General features: G+C 55.2%; 1 protein-coding gene across 2 annotated transcripts in view; it reads left to right on the top strand.

The window, feature by feature from the left end:
• The window catches only part of THADA (THADA armadillo repeat containing), a 67,417-nt gene extending 48,199 nt beyond the window's left edge, over nt 1-19,218 (top strand). Inside the window, exons 23-38 of one of the 2 annotated variants that reach the window (XM_060186945.1) lie at nt 166-298; nt 487-600; nt 2,406-2,528; nt 6,333-6,424; nt 10,967-11,056; nt 11,574-11,705; nt 13,323-13,491; nt 13,991-14,106; nt 14,378-14,472; nt 14,899-15,263; nt 15,403-15,521; nt 15,659-15,731; nt 16,531-16,681; nt 17,030-17,161; nt 17,548-17,708; nt 18,148-19,218. In XM_060186945.1, the coding sequence (XP_060042928.1) occupies nt 166-298; nt 487-600; nt 2,406-2,528; nt 6,333-6,424; nt 10,967-11,056; nt 11,574-11,705; nt 13,323-13,491; nt 13,991-14,106; nt 14,378-14,472; nt 14,899-15,263; nt 15,403-15,521; nt 15,659-15,731; nt 16,531-16,681; nt 17,030-17,161; nt 17,548-17,708; nt 18,148-18,450 (2,368 nt within the window). In that variant the 3' untranslated portion in view covers nt 18,451-19,218. The other variant, XM_060186944.1, reaches the window with a different exon arrangement.
• Nucleotides 19,219-20,041: the final 823 nt, after the last annotated feature.

Raw genomic sequence — 20,041 nt, 5'->3', positions numbered from 1 at the left:
AGGATAAGGCAACATGGCAGGGCAGTTATGTTTAAGCACATTTGAAGTAGTGGCCCAAAGGTAGCACAGTGCACAAAGCACTGTACTCTCAGGTTTGAGGCCCATGGTTCGATTCCCCAGCATCGCATGTGCCAGAGTGATGCTGAGCTGGATTTTGCCTTGCAGGTGCCCGGATGCCCACCTGCAGCAGCTGCCCGAGCACTGGCTGCAAGAAGTCTTAGTGGAGATCCGGAGCAGCAACCCCTCCTCCAAGCTCTGTGCCACGCGGCGCAGTGCAGGGATCCCCTTCTATATCCAGGTACCACCATCCCTGGACATCATCTCCCCGGGTGACATTGTCGCTGAAGATGACAGCTTGTTTATCAAAGACCTAATGGATGTCAGCAAGAACCATTTTCAGCCTCTGGACCACATGGTTAAGGGACTACCTCTGGGGCTGATTCTGAGAAGCCACAACTTGTTGATTTCAGCCTTGTTTATCCACAGGCACTGTTGGCATCTGAACCTAAGAAAGGCAAAATGACCCTGTTGAAAATGACAATGAGGGAGTTACTGTCGTTGGCTGCCCCTGGTGATGAGCTGCCCAGCACCGTCCCCCAGGTACAGGTCACACAGAGCCCAGTACAAAGCGGTGCTAAAGACAGACTCGGGACAGCTTGGATTTTGCATCTTGTTACTCAGATGGGTGGAGCTTTGCTGGTTTGTTTTTGGTCTTGCCACAAAATAGACTAGACAGTTGAATTTTTTTTTAAGTATCACTTTCTGTAAGGGCATCTGAGAATAATGGAACTTGGTGTCTAAGAACACTGGATAGATATTACCTTATTTTGCCTCCAGGTGATTAACAGCACTGGGAGATCCATTTTATTAGATTCATCAAATTTAAAGAGCTGCCTTTGGTGACCCTCCTAGCATTGCTGGTGATTTACATTCTTTCTCTCCACCCCTAGCCTTTTTCTCATTCATCTTATCATGTGTCTGAATATTTCTGCATGTAACAGTGAGCAGTGGATAATGAGCATCTCTGAAGTAATTTCCAAGTTTAAGAAGCTGAGCATCAAGATAGAACCTGCTCTGTGGCTTCCTCCCTGCCTCATCCTTCTCTTTCTGCAATGCCTTCAGCACTGAGCCTGATCTTCCCCGGGCAGCCTTCCCACTCGTGGAGCTGGGCCTCTAGTATGCCTGATTTCTCTACTCCCAAACCAACATTTTCACCTAGAGAGACAGAGATAGAAATATAGGGGAGGAGAGACACCACAGCACCTAGCATGCAAAGATAATTTTGGACCCAATTCTTTTATTATTTTTTTTTATATTTTTATTTTATTTTATTTTATTTTTAATTTTATTTATTCCCTTTTGTTGCCCTTGTTGTTTTATTGTTGTAGTTATTATTGTTGTTGTCATTGTTGGTTAGGACAGAGAGAAATGGAGAGAGGAGGGGAAGACAGAGAGGAGGAGAGAAAGATATACACCTGCAGACCTGCTTCACCGCCTGTGAAGCGACTCCCCTGCAGGTGGGGAGCCGGGGTTCAAACCGGGATCCTTTTGCCAGTCCTTGTGCTTTGCGCCACCTGCGCTTAACCCGCTGCACTACAGCCCGACTCCCTATTATTATTATTTTTAACCAGAGCACTGTTCAGCTCTGGCTTACGGTGGTGCAGGGGGTTGAACCTGGGACTTTGGAGCCTCAGGCATGAGAGTCTGTTTGCGTAACCATTATGCTATCTACCCTCCACCCTGGACCCAATTCTTAATCTTTAGATTTTTTGTTTTGTTTTGTTTTATCAGTTGGACTTGTAATATAGTTTTGTGTAGAAATGGAGCTTTGTGTCTGGTCTTCGCTGCTGGTTTTAATTGGTTTTACTGGCTTATTGACGTTGGGGTTTTTCTGCCTGTTCTTCCACATCCTTTGATTGGTGTTTCCTTCTCTGCAGAGTCGGGAACAGCAGCAGCCTCTCACTGCAGCACAGTACGGGGTTGCAGGAGGTCTTTTGTGCTTCCATACAAATGCCAGGATTTTCTATTCTGTTTCTGTGAAGCCCATATTCACAAGGACTCCTGGAGTCTATGTACTACTCTGGGCAGTGTGGCCTCGTGTGAACAGGGTGCTGTCGCAGTGCCCACAGCATTCACTGCATGGGCCTCCTCAGAGGAGTTACTCACCCCCTACAAACCCCCTTGGTTCCTTTTGATGAGATCCACCTTTTCTTTACTAGATTGTATGAATCTACGTTTTGAGAAACCAGTTACCAGTTACTGGGCAATTTAATATGCTGCTGGTCTGTGATCCAGCCTCTTTTCCCATCTGCCAGTTGTGGCTTTCAGGTGGTGTTCCTGGGTCCACACAGCTCTGGGGTGACCACTGTGGTATCCAGCAAAGCTGACACTGCGCTTTGTTCCAGGTTCATTCTCTGAACATCCTGAGGGCCCTGTTCAGAGACACCCGCCTGGGAGAAGGCGTCATTCCCTACGTGGCTGAGGGCATGAAGGCTGCGATTCTGGGCTTCACATCCCCGGTCTGGCCGGTGAGTTTGTTTGCTTTCTCCTCACTGACTGGCTGTCCTCCTGGTCTCTTTCTGCTAGCTGTCAACACTACCTGAGGAGAGCCGCTGCACTGCGATTCTCACTGCCTCTGTGCAGCACGTTGTCGGAATCTAAACAGGGGCTCTGGAATCCATGCTACTTTGGCCAGCATGGCCTCCTGGTGCAGAGGTCTGCCTCTCCGTCTCCTGTGAGCTGGGGTGCTGCCACAGTGCCCACAGTGTTCATTGCATGGGCCTCTTGGTGGAGGAGGGGGTTCCTAAGTCCCTGGGTCAGACCACTCTGTGCTATTCACTGTCTCTGCCTCCACCCGCACTTCTCAGCTGGTCTGTTAGCTACCACTATGTTTTTCATTCAGTGATTACTTTGAGGTTTGCACTCTGTGCCTTTATCATCACCGCCTGCCCTGAAGTAACACCACACACGTCACCTACTGCACCAACAGGGCTTATAACTACCCCCCCCCACACACACACACATACACACAAACTCTGTGCTGGACGTAGGTTCTGCTGTCGTTAGTCTGTCCAAATGGCCACTGTCTCTTGTAAAAGTAGTCCCTTGAACCATCAGAGTGTACAATATCCTGCAGCGTCACCACCACCATCAAAGGCAGCATTGTGCACAGCAGCCCTAGAGCAGTCAGTCACACCCTCAGAATGTCCATCAGGCTGTGAGCAGATCTTAGCAGTGTTCTCTGGAGCCAACAAGATAGCGCACCTGGGTAATGAGCCTGCTTTCTCAGGCACACATGCAGGTTTGGTCTGAGCCAGCCCCAGTGCTCTTCCCAATGGGGAAGTTCTGGTGCTGCAGGATTATTCTATGTGAAAAAAAGTCATCTTGAAGTGGTAAGGCCCTGGTGGTGACACCAGCACCACCCCCTCAAAAATATGTTAACCAAGGAAATGAGTTAGCAGATAGAGCACAGGACCTGAGACCCCTAGTTCAGTCCTGAGCAGCACATGTGCTAGAATGGAGCTCTGGTTTTCCTTGCCTCATGAGAGGAGAATATGAATATATATCATGTGAATTAAGATGAACCTTAAATGTGTTAAATCCATTTGGTGGAGTATTAGTATTATCCAGCTATAAAATGTGATAACATTCTGCAACATAGCTGACCTTGAGAGGAGCTGGGTACTGTGATGTGCCAGAGCCAGGCATGAAAGTCCATGAGTGACAGACTTGGACTGTCCAGGCTCCTTAGGGACAGGCTGGTGCCACCCAGCACAGAAGCGGGCAGTGTGGGGACCTCTCAGGAGTGAGTTTCTAGCTTCATGGCCAGGGTAACAGCCAGATGGGGAAGCTCCTGACATGAAGATTGACTCACAGGAAGGAAGATTAACACTAGAAATAGCGTCAAAGGTCACTGATTGCACCCTTGGGGAGGCTGCCGTGGCTGCACTCATTCTGAGCACTGGCAGACACTCAGATAACCACTGAGCATCAGCAGAACCAAGGAGCTGATGAAGGAAAACTCTGCTTAAAGTGGGTAGAGTACATATGTCCCCATGCCCAAGGGCCCTTGTTCAAGCTCCTGCTCCCTACCTGCAGGAGGAAGCTTCATGAGAAGGGTTGTAGGTGACTCTCTTTGCCTTCTCAATTTCTCTCTGTTCTATCAAATTATTATTATTATTACTATTATTTTTACCAGAGTACTGCTCAGCTTTGGCTTATGGTAGTGCTGGGGATTGAACTTGAGACGTCAGAACCTCAGGCAGGGAAGACTTTTTCCATAGCCATTATGATATTTCCCCAACCCTGTCTTATCAAATAATAATAATAATATAATAAAGGAAAACATGACTGATAAGAGAAGTCAATAGATTTCTTGTACGGCCTTGAGCCCCAGCTCTAGCCCCAATGGTTATAAAAGTAGATAGACAGATAGATGGATAGATAGATAGATAGATATTAAAAAGCAGGGGGGGAGATGTTTCCTGAGAACAGTGATGAGGGGTAGGATGTCACCATTTCGTGTTACCTGCTGGACTCGGCAGGATGGTTGTGGTTGATGAGGAAGCATGATCACATCCACCCACAAGCCATCAAGGCACCAGGGGGCCTCTGTGGGATGGCCCTGCCCCTCTTCCCTACAATCCTCCTTTCTGAGACCCCTGTCTTATGTGGGAAGGCCCTCCCCTCCTCCCCTCCTCCCATCTAGTATTGGCCAGTCCCGTGGCTCTGTGACAGGCCAGCAGAGCCCCACCACCCCAGGTTCTGCTGGACTCCCCTCTGGCTTCCCACAGTGTGTGATTTGGCATCACCACGGGTTTTTCCTCCTTTAAGTTGTTGCCAGCATTGCAAAACAGTAAGATTTCACATAGAAACCCAAGACTCTGGGAGTCGGGCGGTAGCACAGCAGGTTAAGTGCAGGTGGCGCAAAACCAAGGACCCGTGTAAGGATCCCGGTTCGAGCCCCCAGCTCCCCACCTGCAGGGGAGTCGCTTCACAGGTGGTGAAGCAGGTCTGCCGATGTCTGTCTTTCCCTCCCTCTCTCCCCCTCCTCTCTCCATTTCTCTCTGTCCTATCCAACAATGACGACAACAATAAAACAACAAGGGCAACAAAAGGGAATAAATAAATAAATATTAAAAAAAAAAAAAAAGAAACCCAAGACTCTGGCTTCTCTGGAAAAAGCAGCAGCTCTGGTAGCACTGGTCTGGATGCCCTCTGGCACAAGCTCAACTGAAAGTGACTGTCCAGTGGAGCGGTCACACCCACGGGGAGGATCTGTGACTCTCAGCCCTGGGTCTGACTTTGACAGTCATTCCTGTCCCCCTCTTCTCTGTTGTGACCTGACCTAATACAGTGAAGCTGCCGTGGGCAAGGTTGGACACTGCCTGCCCTGTGCTGGCCATTGTATATAGGCGGGCAGAGGTGTGTGGGCAGTTACAGTGTCATCTGTCTGCCCACAACGACAGCACCTGTGACAGCATGCCCTGTGATGCAGCAAAATGTCTAGCACATCAGCCATCACTTGAGAGCATCTGTGTCCACTATGACATCTACTTCCTCATGGTTTGAGTAGCTGGTCAGCTAAGCTAGCTCCAGGGTTAAGGTGGCCAATAGGGTCTTGCTGCATCAGGCCACTAGCCCCTCTGAGGGGGCTCAGTGTCTCTGTGGCCATGATGGCCATGCTGGCTCTGAGCTGGGACTTGCAGGTGTGTCCTCACTGGCTAGTGCTCAAAGACAGAAGTGTTCTTTACCTCTTCACTGGGCCTTTGTTGTCGTAGAATGTGAGAATGTGGAGTTCTTTCAGTGATGTGCTGGGGCTGAACTCAAGGCTGTGTGATACGAGCTCCCTTCCTGCCCAGTGTTTAGTCTGTGCCTTTAGGTAGGGAGGGAGGTAAATAAAGAGAGAGGTGAGGCACCCTTAGAGCTCCTTGGCACCGTCCGTGGCGCTCTACTGGGGTGCCAGGGCTGACTCCAGGGCCTCTCTTTTTCTCAGCAGTGTGCTCCACCTGCTGACCCCACCCAGCCCCACACAGCTTCCTAAGCAGGTGTTCTTTGAGAACCAGAGTGCAAAGAGTGATTGTGCTTGGTGCTGTTCTGATGCTCAGCAGAAAGAAGCTGGGTATGTTGTGGTCAGACCCAAGAGCCCAGTTCTAGAGATCCTCTCTGGGTCAGTTACTGTGAAGTTTCTCAAAAGTGTCTTTTATAAACACATCAGACCTTGTTTACTTCAGCTCCATGCCAGCTAACAGAAAATGTCTAGTTTGGACATCATAAATGTTCATTTCAAGTTGCCAATATTTTTTACCCTTGTCTATTTATTTTTCCACTAGGTGAGAAATTCATCCACACTGCTCTTTAGTACCTTGATCACGAGAATATTTGGAGTAAAAAGGGGAAGGGATGAACTTTCCAAAAAAAATAGGTAAGTAGCTCCATCTCTTGCTAGCTGTGTATTTTACAAAATAGAGTCCTGGCCAGTATCCATTTTGGGATCTTGCTTGCTGTCTCGGGTTCACTCAGAGCACAGTGCTTTGTGGAGTCTGTCCTTCCTGGTCAGCCCATGTGGCCATCCTCGCCCTTTGGGCAGAGTGCGCCTGTGGGCCCATCATCCATCAAGGCCTTTTCAGAGCACCGCAAGGCAGGGGCCCAGGTGGGAGCTGCTTCTCATCTCAGGTGTTACTTTTTACTCCTTTGCACCTTCTTCAGATCTTCCTGAAATGTCCTGTGTAGCTTTTCTCAATATGTCACTAAGTTTAGACTCCCTGCTTCTCCCATGGGTGCTCTTCCCCTCTCTGCCCAGTGTCCCTCCCTGCTGCCCCTGTGGGTGCTGCCTATAGTCTTGTGCCCAGCTGGACCTCAATCCTGGGGCCCCTTGGAAGCCTGGTATGGGCCCGGCCAAGGCTCACAGCTCAGGGCCTGCAGCCCTTGCTTCTGCTTCTTCTTCTCTTCTTAATCTGTCCATCACTATTGTGAAGCCATGGGCAGCATCCTCCACTCTGCACCCGAGAGAGGGCGGCACAAGCAGGCAGGAAGCACTTCTTGGCCTGGGGAGCATGATGAGCCCGGACAGCTCTTCATAGTTGGGGACACATGGTCGAGGTTGGAAACCAAGGTTGAGGCACATTCACAGAGCCCCCCCAGGAGGGAGGACGGCCTCCTGCACCTGGGGGGAGCAGATTTGGGGGTGAGTGTCTGGTACTGAGATCATGAAGGGCTTGGGCTGGTCTATCTGGGAGGAAGTGCAGGTAGAAGTCTGGACAGCAGGACCCCCACCCTCCGGGACACAGATGGCAAAGTAGTGCCAGTGCAAGGACACAGGCTCTGACACCCATCCTGACTGGAAGCCACTGGGCATGTCCTCTCATCGGGCCACCACTCTGCCCAGAGCTGCTGTGAGCATGAGGGCACTCTCTCTGCAGGCACTGGGCAGTGCCCCAACTCCCTTTGCTCAAAACCTAACTCTGTGGGGTGGGACCACTTTCATTGAGGTCTACAGGTCCTGCACTCGGGACACAGGCAGAGGGTATCTTCTGTGGGGTCAGCAGTGTGGAGGCTGGGCGGCTGGGGAGCAGACTGAATGAGTATTGGGTCAGTTCTCATTTTACTCTAGAATCTTCACTCACTCATGAGAAAGAAGCTGCTTTCCTTCGGGGCCTTGAGGGAAGTATGGTTTGGCTGCTTGCTCCCTTGAGTGGAAGTGGTTGGCCATGAGAAAAGGTTAAGTCTACATGGCAGGTGGCCCTTCCTGCCTGTGGCTTAGAGGCCTGGAGCCCTTTGGAAGCCTGGTATGAGCCTTGCTAAGGCCTGCAGCTCTGCCCCCTCTTTTTTTTTTTTTTTTTTAAGATTTTATTTATTTAGGAGAAAGAACCAGACATCACTCTGGCACATGTGCTGCCGGAGATCAAACTCGGGACCTCATGCTTGAGAGTCCAAAGCTTTATCACTGTGCCACCTCCCGGACCACAAGCTCTGTCCCCTCTTGTCCCCTTCTGCTATAAGCAGAAACTGGGCAGAGCTCTGGGAAGAGCAGTGATGACACACCTCGTGGCCCTTGTTGTCATCACACGTTTGCATGGGGCCCCACGGTGTCCTCGGCTGGCAGCTTCTGAAAGCATCAGTTGTGTGCCGAACATCGTCCTCAGAACATGGTCCTCAGAGCCCACCTTTGTGCAGTGGTTTTCCTCCTTGAGCTCCAGGAGTGTCCCCTTACCCAAGCCACACCCCCATCTGCAGCCCTACCCATTCTTGCATGCTGGCAGTAGGAAGCTCCTACCCCTATACAGGAGCAGGAAAGCGAGGGGACCCTAGCTTCTGGGAGCCCACCAGTCAGATCTGTGAAGGCTGAGTTGCATGGGGCTGTCACTGCCATCTGTCCATACAAGCCAGGTCCCATGGTTCCTGAGGAGCAAGGAGGCATGAGCTTTGCCCAAACCTTGATGCTCACTGAAAGGCTGCTATCAAACTGGCCTCCCCGCCCCCCCTTTCCTCCCTTTCCCCTTCACAAGAGCTCTGACGCTCCAGTGCTTGTTTTGGCAGAGCTAGTACTGGTTGAATCCCTGGCCACCAGCCTAAGCTCTGTGCTAGGAACAGGGACTGCCTGCACCCTCACAGCCTCTGTCCAGTTCCCACTAGGGCTGGGGAGGAGGTAGCCATGCCCTCAGGGGTCTGACTCTGCACCGCCCTGCTGCATGGAGATCTGACCCCTGGCCTAGCTCCTGAGTAGAATCATCCATGGTGCCACCACTGGGGTGAGGGGTGGGGGGGTGGCGCAGCAGTGTGTCAACCCAGGGTCATGTGTCCCAGCTCAGTGCATCCCTGGGCCTGTCTCGAGGTGGGTGGGGAAAGATCATTGGCTTTTGCAGAACAAAGATCTTTGGCTTTCAAGTAACAAGGAGTCACTGCCCTCAAAACTCAGGAGCTCTGCTTTGAGTGGATAGGGAGGCACCTAAGGGCTAGCTCCAGTCCTGTGGGGACAGGGATCTGCCCACTGGGGCATCTGGTGCAGACCTCTGCTCAGGCACAGGCTTGTAGCCCCACAGCCTGACCGAGTAGTGCTTGCACTACTGTCTGACTGGGTAGTGCTTGCACCCAGCAGACTGGAAGAATCCACAGAGCTGAGCTCAGCCAGACACTGAGCCGTGCCCGCCGGCTGTTATGTCTGCAGAGGCTCAGGGCTCAGTGTACCTCACTCCTGACCCCAGCAGAAATGCCCTGCAACCTTGGCCTCACACACTCTGTGTCCAGCACGAGCAGGGCCCAGGACCAAAAGAGATGAACACGCCCCTGACTTGGCCAGGGAAGCAGTCTACTGTGGTCTGGCACACACAGTGTCGGGTTGAACGAGGAACCTGCAGTCAGTGCTTTGCCCACTGGCCCACCTCCCGGGGCTCTGAGAGAAGCTGTCAGACTCCCAGCACCGCGGTGTCAAAGTGCAGGGGGAGTCTTAAGTCAGAGTGCACTGCTGGCCCCCACCACCCCCACCCCAGAAGACTGTCCATGAGCTGCAGGCCCATCCTCTCAGGCCAAGTATAGACTCGCTGTGTCAGCAGTTGAAGGTGTGAGTGTCCACTCCAGAGTTGCTGGAAGAAGCATCCATTAATGTGTAGTGTCTGTGTTTTCATGAACCCAAAAGAAGACAGGGTTCTCTCTGGGGTGGAGGGATCACGATGGACTGTTAGAATTTGCCTTCAGTAGATGTAGTGCTTGTAAATTCCAGAACAGTAAGCATAATAGTTCAGTTCACTGACTTGACAAAACATTCTTTTATCCTGCTTGGCCCTAAAATAAATACTTGAGAGAAACGGGGAAGGCCATTCTATCTGGATTTCGCTTTCCTGTCGATGAAGCGGCTAGAACAAACATTCTCGCTGGCCACCACGGCCTGTGTTTTCATGGTACTAATAACCTGCCCACTGGTCACTCCCTGAATCAAAGCTTCCCTGAATGCTTTCTGCTATAGATGCACTTTGATGGCTGTGCTCCAACCATGGGCTCCAGGGCCCTCCCTGCTTGTAGTGACCTGCTCTGGGACTGGCCGGTCCTGCCAGCTGGCCATGCTTCATGTGATCAGGTCTGAGGACAGGTGGCAGAAGCAGCATGCTGGGGACCAGGCGGTGGTCGTTGGAAGAGTTAAAGAGAGGGGTGTCTCCCCAGATTCGTGCCGCTGCTGGCTGTGGGTCCTTGCCTCCCTACACCACAACCTCCCCCCCCCCTTCTTCTGGAAGCTGCTGAGAGAGTGTAGTTACTCAGTTAACCTTGCCTGTACCCCAAGCCAACGGACTCACTTCAAGCCTGTCAACACATGCTGAGTGAACCTCTGGACCTCAGAGCAGACCCACAGCCTCTTGACACCTCAGGGCAGACAAATCACTGGCATCTCAGGACAGAACCATGGCTGCAGGTGCCGGTCTCTCATGCACTCCTAGGCAAGTCAGAGCTGAGAGTTCTTCCAGAATCAAAATGGAATGTGTGCTTTTTATTGGCTATCATTTTTTTTTTTTTTTTGCCTCCAAGGTTATCACCAGGACTCAGTGCCTGCACTACAAATACACTGCTCCTGAGGCTACTTTTTTTTCCCTTTTGTTGCCCTTGTTGTTTATCATTGTTGTCATTGTTGGGTAGGACAGAGAGAAATGGAGAGAGGAAGGGAACACAGAGGGGGAGAGAAAGATAGGCACCTCCAGACCTGCTTCACCACTTGTGAAGTGACCCCCCTGCAGGTGGGGAGCCGGGGGCTCAAACTGGGATCCTTATGCCGGTCCTTGCACTTCGTGCCATGTGCATTTAACCTGCTGCACCACTGCCCAGCCTGCGGCTGTCAGATTCTTAAAGTGCAGGTTTTGCTCTTTCTGAAATAGATAACCAGATCACCTCAGCCACCCTCCCTGAAAACAGCCATATAAAATATTTCACTGCATATCATAGGGAAAACGCAGCTGTGATTCCTCTCTTCATTCCTCCACAGGATGACAGGGAGTGAATTCTTCTCTCGTTTCCCAGAGCTCTACCCCTTTCTCCTCAAACAGCTGGAGGCCGTGTCCAGCAATGTGGACAGGTAAGAAGGAAAAGGGGCAGAGTGAGGCCAGCTAGAAGAGCAGAGAGGGACTCTAGAGGGCCTTCCCCTCTGTCCTGTGGCCAGACCCTCATGGAGAGGGTCTGCCCAGCCATGTGAAATTCTCATCTCATACCTTTAAGTACTTGTTGGCTCTGATTCCACTTGGTCTGGCCTGTTTGATGCTGTCTGTGCTGGCCTCTTGCACCCTCTCTGACACCAAGACTGTGACTGTGCCACCATGGAGCCAGCACGATGTGGCCTGGACGGTGGGTGGCACTGTGGGAGCTGCAGGGACAGGCCTTCTCTGGCACTGTCCTGCCTCACTATGACTCTGCATCACTGGTCCCAAGTGGGGGGGGTGGGGGGACTGTGACCTGCTGAAGACACTGTACAGGGATGTTAGCTTTTGGCCTGTCTATGTGTTTAACAGTACACACTGGGGATAACACCCTGCCCTAGGGGCAGTGTGGTGTCCCCAAGGCCTCCCTCCTTTCCTCTTCTCTCCCCCTGACTGCAGGGACACCTGGGAGCTGAACCGTCACCCTGGCATGTTCCTTCTGCTGCTGGTACTGGAGAGGCTGTACCCCTCACCCATGGATGGCAGCTGCTCTGCCCTCAGCCTGGCTCCTTTCCAACCCTTCATCATGAGGTGAGTGCTGCCCTGGGGCTGCCCAAACCCTTTCTGATGTCTGCCTTGCTGCTAAGAGCAACCTGGGCGAGGTGTAAGCCCCAGCCAGCCAACAGGCAGCATGTCCTGGGTGTCCCTCCTGGGTGGAGAGCCTCTGCCCTCCTAAGAGCTTGCCAGGGTTGGTGCTGGTTGTGATGTCATGCTGTGTGACACCAGGTCTGCAGGTCTGAGCAGAGCTGGTGCTCCTTGGGGTCCATTGAAAAGACTGTCCTGCTCTGGCATAGACTGGCCACCTGTGTCCACTCTGCTCACAGACCTCACCCTCTCCATTCCAGAAAGCTGGGGGGGGGGGGGAGGGTATGTAGTGTAATGGTTATGGAAAGAGACTTTTATGCCTGAGGCTCCAAAGTCCCAAGGTCAATTCTCCACACCACCATAAACCAGAGCTGAGCAGTGCTCTGGTGAAAAGAAAGGGAAAACCAGAGACCCAGCACCTGCCTTCTCTGCTTCCTGCCCAAACCCCACATGCTTCCCACAAGCTGGAAGGGCTTGGTGCCAAGAGAGTATCAGCCCTGGGTGCTGGAGGCCAGTGGGTGTCCTGGGCCCCATGTCCTGGCTGTGTGGTGGCACTGGAGTGCTCAGCTGAGGCTCAGGCTCTGGTGTGGCACAGAGCATGGGTTCTGTTTAGAGGTGCCTGAAGGAATGCTTCCTGAGCACAGAGCCATTGAGGAAGAAGGCGAGACCCAGAGAGGAGAGACAAGGAGAGGGAGGAGGAGGAGGAGGGCTAGACCCAGGGACGAAGGCATGAGCCCTGTTCCTCATCTGCCTGGACATTCTGCCCACAGTGACAGAGGACAGAAAAAGGGAGTTCAGAGCCTCAGTTACAGAGTTGGACAAGACCCTAGAGCACTAGGCTTGAAGGAATTGGTTGGCTTCTCAAATAATAGCCCCACTTGGGTGCCCAGAACTCCTCCTGCTCTGAGAGTGACCAGAGCAGCCCTTAGGCACAGACAGTGCTTGGGTCCCAGCCAGGCCCGCAGGCAATATTCTGAGCCACACCCCAGGTGAGTGTGGAGCCTGACTTGCCTTAAGACTGTTGGCCTTGAGACACAGGAGGGTGTTTGCTTTTCCCTGGTGTTTCTGTGTGTTGGGTGCTAAGCTAGGTGCAGACATGGCCTCTTCCTGTGTGAGGTCATGCCCCCTTAGGCCACAGGCAGGGCAGCTTCTACCTGACACACGGCCCCTACTGTTGCTGCCTCGCCTCCCCCATGCAGCCCACTGATGCTAGACTATCCGTTTGCTAAGTCCCAAACATGCTCCCCACCTTCTGGAATGCCATGCCTCCCTCCCCCAAACTGATTGTGGAAGAGTGATCACTGCACCAGGCTAGGGCTGGGAGCTCAATGCTTAGGGGCGGGAGTGGCGGGGAGGTCTGTGTAAGATGTGGCCTGGTGGCATTCCCCAGGAGGAATCTTCTCCGTCCTTCCACATGTTCCTAGGGAAGCCTACTACCCGCTCAGTGTCCTCATCCCAGCCACACAGATCTGAGGGGCAAGGGGCCCATCTGTCTGTCTACTTGTGCACTGAGGGCAGCCGAGTCTGAAAGGACACTGACCAGTGTGCCCATGACCCTTCCAGGTGTGGCCGCTCCCCTGTCTACCGCCTCCGGGAAATGGCCGCTCGAGCCCTGGTGCCATTTGTCACAACAGAGGCAGTGCCCACTACTGTCCGTGCTCTGCTGGCCAAGCTGCCCAACCCCACCGATCGCAGCATCCGGCAGAACCACATCCATGGAGCACTGCTCCAGGTGAGTGGTTGCCAGGCCTGGGAGCAGGTGTGGGCAGAGTGGAGGCCTGTCAGAAGCCACAACCTGGCCTTGGGGATGCCAAGAGGCATGTCCAGGCACACCCCTGGACTACAGGTGCAGTGGGCTCAGGTGCTGGGTGGTGGGCCCAGTTGGCCCCCACAGACCATCTCCGGGGGGTGGTCTTATGAGGGAGGAGGCTGCTTTGCAGTGCTGAGAGTTTGTCCAACTGTTGTCTGCATGCATATAGGCAGAAGGCTCTGAAGGTGACTTGTGGACATGGAGTTTCTGCCCCTGGGCTCTGGGTTTGGTGGAGGCGGGTCTGGAGGCAGCTTCTAGGCAGGGGAAACCCCCAGCCTGCTCCTGTTCTGCAGCCCTGGCCTGCCCGTGAGCTCCTGTTCTGCCCTGTTGCTAGGGTTTGCTGGTCTGTGTGTCGAGGTGTTGGCACCCTGAAGGGCGGGGTATTCAGTGCCCCATTCACTATCTGCACCCCTTGACCCAGGTTCTTCACTTGCTGCATGCCTTCTCAGATGCCAAGCCCCGGGGGGGCGCCCACTGCCAGCAGGAGCTGGCCACCGTGCTGGTCTGTGCACAGGCCAAAGTGTGGCTGGCCAAGAGGTACATGCCTGTGCTGGTGGGGGTGGGGTGGAGGTGGGGTGGGGTGCTGAGCTGCCCAGGGTTCTCTCTGGAAGTGAGGGTTGGTAGGAACAGCAAAGTATGGTGATCTCCACCTGTTGCATGGCTGGCTGTGAGGCGGCCTTCAGGGAGTCCTCTCGTGCATTTGTCCAGGAGCCCCCAGCTGCCCTGGGTGGCATCAGTGACCACCCAGGGCTGTTATCCCATTCAGCCCAGGGGCAGGGCCGCACCCATGTCTGTTGTTCTCTCTCAGGCAGAATCCATGCCTGGTGACCCGGGCTGTGTACCTGGACATTCTGCTCCTGCTGGCCCACTGCCTGGACACACCCACCGGGGGCCTTGGGCCAGGTATGTCCCCACATGCAGGAGGGGGCCTGGGGGCTCCAGGCTCAAACCCTGGCCTGTCACCACACCACAACTCAGCAGTGGCTTGTGGGCCACTCCGGAACTTTATCCTGAACTCACAGGATAAAGTTGTCCTTTATCTGTGGTCCCTCTGGCTGCCTTCTCCCTGTCTGTATGCTCTGAGGATGTCCCCTCACTGCAGCCCTCACACTCCTTGGGGTTGAGGTCTGCTCTTGCCTGGGTCCACACCAGGGTGTGTGTGCCCCTCAGTGTATCCTCATCGTGGGTTGGTGTGCCCCTCGGTGTGGCTCCTCTGCCTCTTGTGTGCCTTGTATGGACCCAGGTGCAGTGGCCCCTTTGTCCCATGGCCCTGGGTATAGTGGTCCTCTATCCCATAGACCTGGGCACAATGGCCCATCTTACCTACAGCTCCAGGGCAGCCAGAACTCTGGAAGCATGTCAGTGGGATCCTAGAAGACTCGGAGCTGAAGACAGGCTTCCCCTCAGCCTGGGCTGCCCCCGGCCTGCCCCAGTACTTAAAGAGCCTTGCCAGGCTCGCCATCACCGCAGCCTGCAGGGCCCCAGGCAGGGTTCAGGGGCGCACCCCAGCCCCCCTGGTCCTGCTGCTGGGGAGCAGCTTCCCTGAGATGCGCCTGCAGACCTTGCAAGCCCTGGGGGCCCAGCTCTTGGCCATACACCCCTGCAAGGACAGGCTGGCAGCCCTGGGGAGTGACGTGGCCAGGGCGCTCATGAAGCTGGCTGTGCACGAAGAGGACCCCCAGTGTCTCCACCAGGCAGGTCCCCACATGGCGGCCCTTTGGGCTCCACCCAGCCCACCCCGTGCCCACAGGCGTCAGGGGGTGGTCTTGGGGTTGTGGAGAGCCCCTTCCCCATAGTGTTCTTCATAAATCTGCCATCTCCCCACACACACAGGTCCTCAGTGTCCTTCTCAGCCTGGACCCTGGGCAATGGCTGCCCCAGATGCAGCACTGTGAGAACCTGACCCCAGAGGCCATCCTGAGCTGGACACTGGACATTGCTGCTCAGAAGAGGTGAATTGGGCCAAGGGGCAGGGGCAAGGTGACCAGCAGTATGTCCATGGGGCCCTGCACCCACACCCATCATCTCTGGGGCAGAGCCCTGTTTCTTCCTTTGCTGATGTCCCTCTGTCCCTGGCTCCCTCCTCTAGGTCTGAAGCCCAGTACATGGCCCTGAGGCTCGCATCCAGAGTGCTAGCCCTCCTGCTACAGCCTTGCAAGGAGGTGAGCATCCTGCTGACCCAATCTGTAGCGTCACCCAGGGTACCTCTGCCCTCAAGCCTGGGTAGATCTATCCCTTACTCCCCAGAGTGACTCTTCCTTCACCTTCTGCAGCAGTGCAGATGTCAGGGGTCAGAGGTCATATGAGGGCTTGGGTCTGCTCTCAGAGTAAGCAACAGGAGACAGGAAGGTACCTGTGACTGGGGTGGACATGGAGGCTGAGGCTGTGCCTCCAGTGCCTGAAACCCTGGGTTCCATCCTCAGGGTGGCCAGGAAGCTGCTATCCAGTAGCCATTCCTGTGAGGCGGTGGACCCAGCTCCCAGGCTCAAGTACCCCACAGTCTGCACTCACTCTCCATCCATACCCCCAAAGCTTCCTTGTTTATTCTAAGACCTGTTCACTATTACAGAAACAGATGGTCAGTGCACCACCGTCAGCTCTGGCCAGTGTGGTGCTAGGTTTGACCTGAGGCCTCAGGCTACATGTCCTATGCCTACTGTCTAGCACCATGCTGGGCACTTGCTGTAGGGGTGTCGTGGAGATTGGGGTTCTCCAGGAGAAAGGAGCTGGGGAATAGGCACTCACTTCTGCAGGGGCATATGGACTGCTCAGAGCTGCCCAGAGGGCTCAGTGGGAACCAGGTCACATTCCATCCCTCTGGCTCATTAGCTGGGCTGCACTAGAGAGTGGGGCCACAGCACCCTGAGCTGGGAGTGCCCCGGAGGCTGCAGACCACACATGGCTGGTGCGCAGTGAGCCAGCCCTGCCCCAGTGTCTCCTGAGCCGCACCTTGTGTTTCAGACCAGCACCCCAGGGGCCCCTGTGATGAGCCGGTGGGTGCAGCTGGTGGTTGCATCCTGCGGTGAGCAGCTGCCCACAGAGTCCCGACTGGCTGCTGCCACTGCCCTGGCCAGCACTGCACATCTTCTTGCTGGGCCCTGCCTCGTGCTAGGTAGGTGTCCGTGCTGGGTGGAGGAAGGAACCTTGGGGCACCCCTTTACAGACCCCAGGTTCTGCGGGCACCACCCCCAAGTCTAATTCCTAGACACTGCCCTTCCCCCTCCAAAGGCCTGGGGCTTCTGAGCTCAGCCTGCACCCCACCCCTGCCCCACCTGACGCCCATCCTGGTGGCCCTGACCACTGTCCCTGCTTCCCATCTGTAGCCAATGTGTCCTGATGGTAATGGTGGCAGGGCCCAGGGCTTCTCCTTCCCTGACAGGGCTCCTCCTCACAGGGGCCCCTGTGCATGTCCCCTGCATGTCCCACCCATGTGTGTCCCCATTCGCACCACCTGTTTCAGGATTGCAGGCCACACTGGCACTATGGAGGAGTGAGCTGGCGCTCCTGCAGAGTGAGGAACAGACTGTCAGGGACGCAGCCTCAGAGGTGGTGACAATAGCCCTGTCCCAGGAGACGACCCGTCAGCTCACAGGTGCATCCTGGGAGGTTTCCTGCACTTGTGGGCCTGTGTGTAGGGCAGGTGGTGGGCAGGCAGCCAGCATGGGGAGGCCCAGCTAAGGGTACAGCACCCGACCCTCAGAGGACCTGTTTCTAGTCTAGGAGTGCCCATGGTAGCCACATGGCCAGGCTGGTCAGCACCACATACGTCTGCCATGGTGCAGGGCCTGGTCAGGAGCTGGTCACCATGCTGTGACCCTGAGCATCTTCCCTTGAGACAGAAATAGGAAGCAGCCAGCAAGGGAGCAGATCTGGGGGGGGGGGGCGCCATCCTGTGTGTCTAGGCACAGCCAACCTCCCCAGTCCCTGCAGGCCTGCACAGCTGCCAGCTCACACACACCCCCCCCAACACACACACAGATTTTGCCTCCTGCCCGCTGGACGCCTCAATGGCACTGTCCCTGGCTCTGACTGTGCTGAGCCACCTCCTCCAGATATGGGGCCAGCTAGGCACTAGCGTGCCCATCCTACTGACGTGGGTGCTTGGCGAAGACCTCGAGGAATGCCAGGATGAGCAGCAGGTAATGGGACCCATAGTGGGGGTCCTGGCCCACAAGTGACCAGGGGGCCTGGGTGGGTGGGGGTCCTGTGCTCACAGTTCTGTATTCTTGGGCTTGCCTGAGAAAGTGCTCAGCCAAGCAGGAAGCTTCCCCTTCCTAGGGGCTTGCAGGTTTTCTTTTGGCTTTCAGGGTGAGCCTCCAGAGCAGTGGGGGATGGCACTCAGTGGCCAGCAGTGAGGTGCTCCCCACCCACAGTGGGGGAGGTACTCCAAGAACCTTGGGATCAGCTTTGGGAAGGAGCCACTGGTCAGGTGGGGGCAGTGCTTGCTAGAGGCCCTGGACTTATGCCCAGCCTTCACCCATGGAGGGCCTCCCCAACACCAAGCCCCAGTGTCCCCACAGTCCCTGTGAGCGCAGGACATGGCGGGGCCTGGAGGCTGATGGCTGTTTTCCTGCCCAGGGGGATGAGGACCACCTGTTTGACAAAGACACTGTCAACTTGTGGGCAGAGCCTCTGCTGCTTGTAAAGCACCTGAATGCACACCTAGTGCAGCTCCTGACAGATGCCCCCCTACCCCCCTGCGACCCCGAGCAGCTCCAAGCCTTGCACAGCCGTGCCCAGGCCCAGTGCCACCTCCTCTCCCAGCGCCTGGGGCGCCTGCCCCCCAATGCTGCCTTTCTGAGGACCCCAGAGTTCACACAGTTGCGCATCACAGAAGAAAGGACTCAGGCCTGCCTGCGTCTGCTGGCCCAGCTGGGCTGAGTGTGGGAAGGGGCCCTCAGGCCAGGCCAAAGGCAGAAGGAAGACTCTGGAAGGAAGGTGGGGTGGGAACTCCGCCCCCTGGATCTCACACAGCATGGATCCTGTCCCAAGGAGCTACCAAGTGCCTGTCCCTTGGCTTGTGCTTCCTGTGGTGGCCTCAGGGCTGGTGGAATCCCTCCCCTAAATTCAGGCTTTGTCCTGGAGCATTGGCGACCACGCCTCCTGCTGGCCTCTGGGAGCACTCCGTGAGGCCCTGCTGTTCCAGGGCTTCCTGAGACAAGGCAGCATAAAGGGCATCCTGTGGCCATTTCCCTAGAATGCCAGGCACCTCAGCCAGCAGGTGGCACTCTTGCACACACTTTGTGATTGTGGAGAAGTGTCACCAGGGCCTTGCCCACCAGGACCTGAAACCAGCCCAAAGTCATCTCATCACAGGAAATCACCAGAACAGCCTGGACTGTGCATGTGAGGCCCATCACTGAGGCCAGGGGCAGCCCAGGGGACCTTGCCTCATGGACAGAGCCCTGAGTGTGCAGGTGGCTGGAAGCACGAGGAGACGGCTGTGTCCTGAGTCGCTGTCCTGAAAACAGCTCTGCACCACTGGCTCAAAGCATGTGAGTGGTCTGGGTAGTGTCTGTTCAGGCCTCAGGGCTGCCACACTGTTGGCACCAGGGAGCCTGGTAGGGGGCAGATCTGGGCTCAAGGCCTGTGGTGGAGGGCAGCCTCTCTCCTCTGCACTTGAGTGAAATAAAAGCAGTTGTGATGGCAGCCTCTATACAGCACAGTGCCCACTGGAGCCAGCTCCCACCTGCCAGTCCTGAGCTTGCAACTTCAGCTGGGGCGGTGGCTGCCTTGGCCAGGGGGACAAGAGCAGAGGACACAGGTGTTTTCTGGCCTGTGCCTCCAGCAGATCTCCCTAGCCCCTGCTAAAGCCAATCTCCCTAGCTCCTGCCAATCCTGCCCCTCAGTTGCTAGTCACTCAGCAGACAGGTCCGGGAACACATGTTCATGGCTTTCTTCCATGCCCCTGCCCTCAGCTGGGATGCAGGATTACAGCCACATGGTAGCTTCCCACACCCAGTGCTGATGCTGCCTCCACACTCAACCACCTTCTAGAACCTCACAAGTAGGAACACTGCCTTCTAGAGCCCCCCTCCAGCTCACACCCAGAAGTACTGCCTTCTAGAGCCCCCCCCCCTCCAGCTCACACCCAGTAGCGCTGCCTCCTAAACACCCCTCCCAGCTCCACCCAAGATCACCGCCTTCTAGAGCCCCCACTGCTGCACATGTGAGGGATGGAGTTTCACAGAGACATGAAGGCTGAGTATTGACGTCACCTGGCTGGTAGGGTCTGCATCCCAACTACCTTTAGACCCTAAAGCCCTGAAGTCCGCTTCCACACCAGTCCCTCCTCTAGCTGGTGGAGGCACTGTCCTGGGGACATCAGCTTGGGAGCTAGTCTAGGCAGCATGTTGGGGGGTGCTGCAGACCTCAGGCTTGCAGAAAGCAGGGCTTGCATGGAGATGGCAGCAGGAAGGTAGCTGCGGGGGGGGGGGCTGCACGCGCCCCCTGAGCTCAGACTGCAGGTGTG

Source organism: Erinaceus europaeus, chromosome 3, assembly GCF_950295315.1.
Source record: "Erinaceus europaeus chromosome 3, mEriEur2.1, whole genome shotgun sequence".
NCBI classification, from domain to species: domain Eukaryota; kingdom Metazoa; phylum Chordata; class Mammalia; order Eulipotyphla; family Erinaceidae; genus Erinaceus; species Erinaceus europaeus.
Note: the sequence above shows the minus strand (reverse complement) of the source record. Positions and strands in the feature narration are given on the sequence as shown.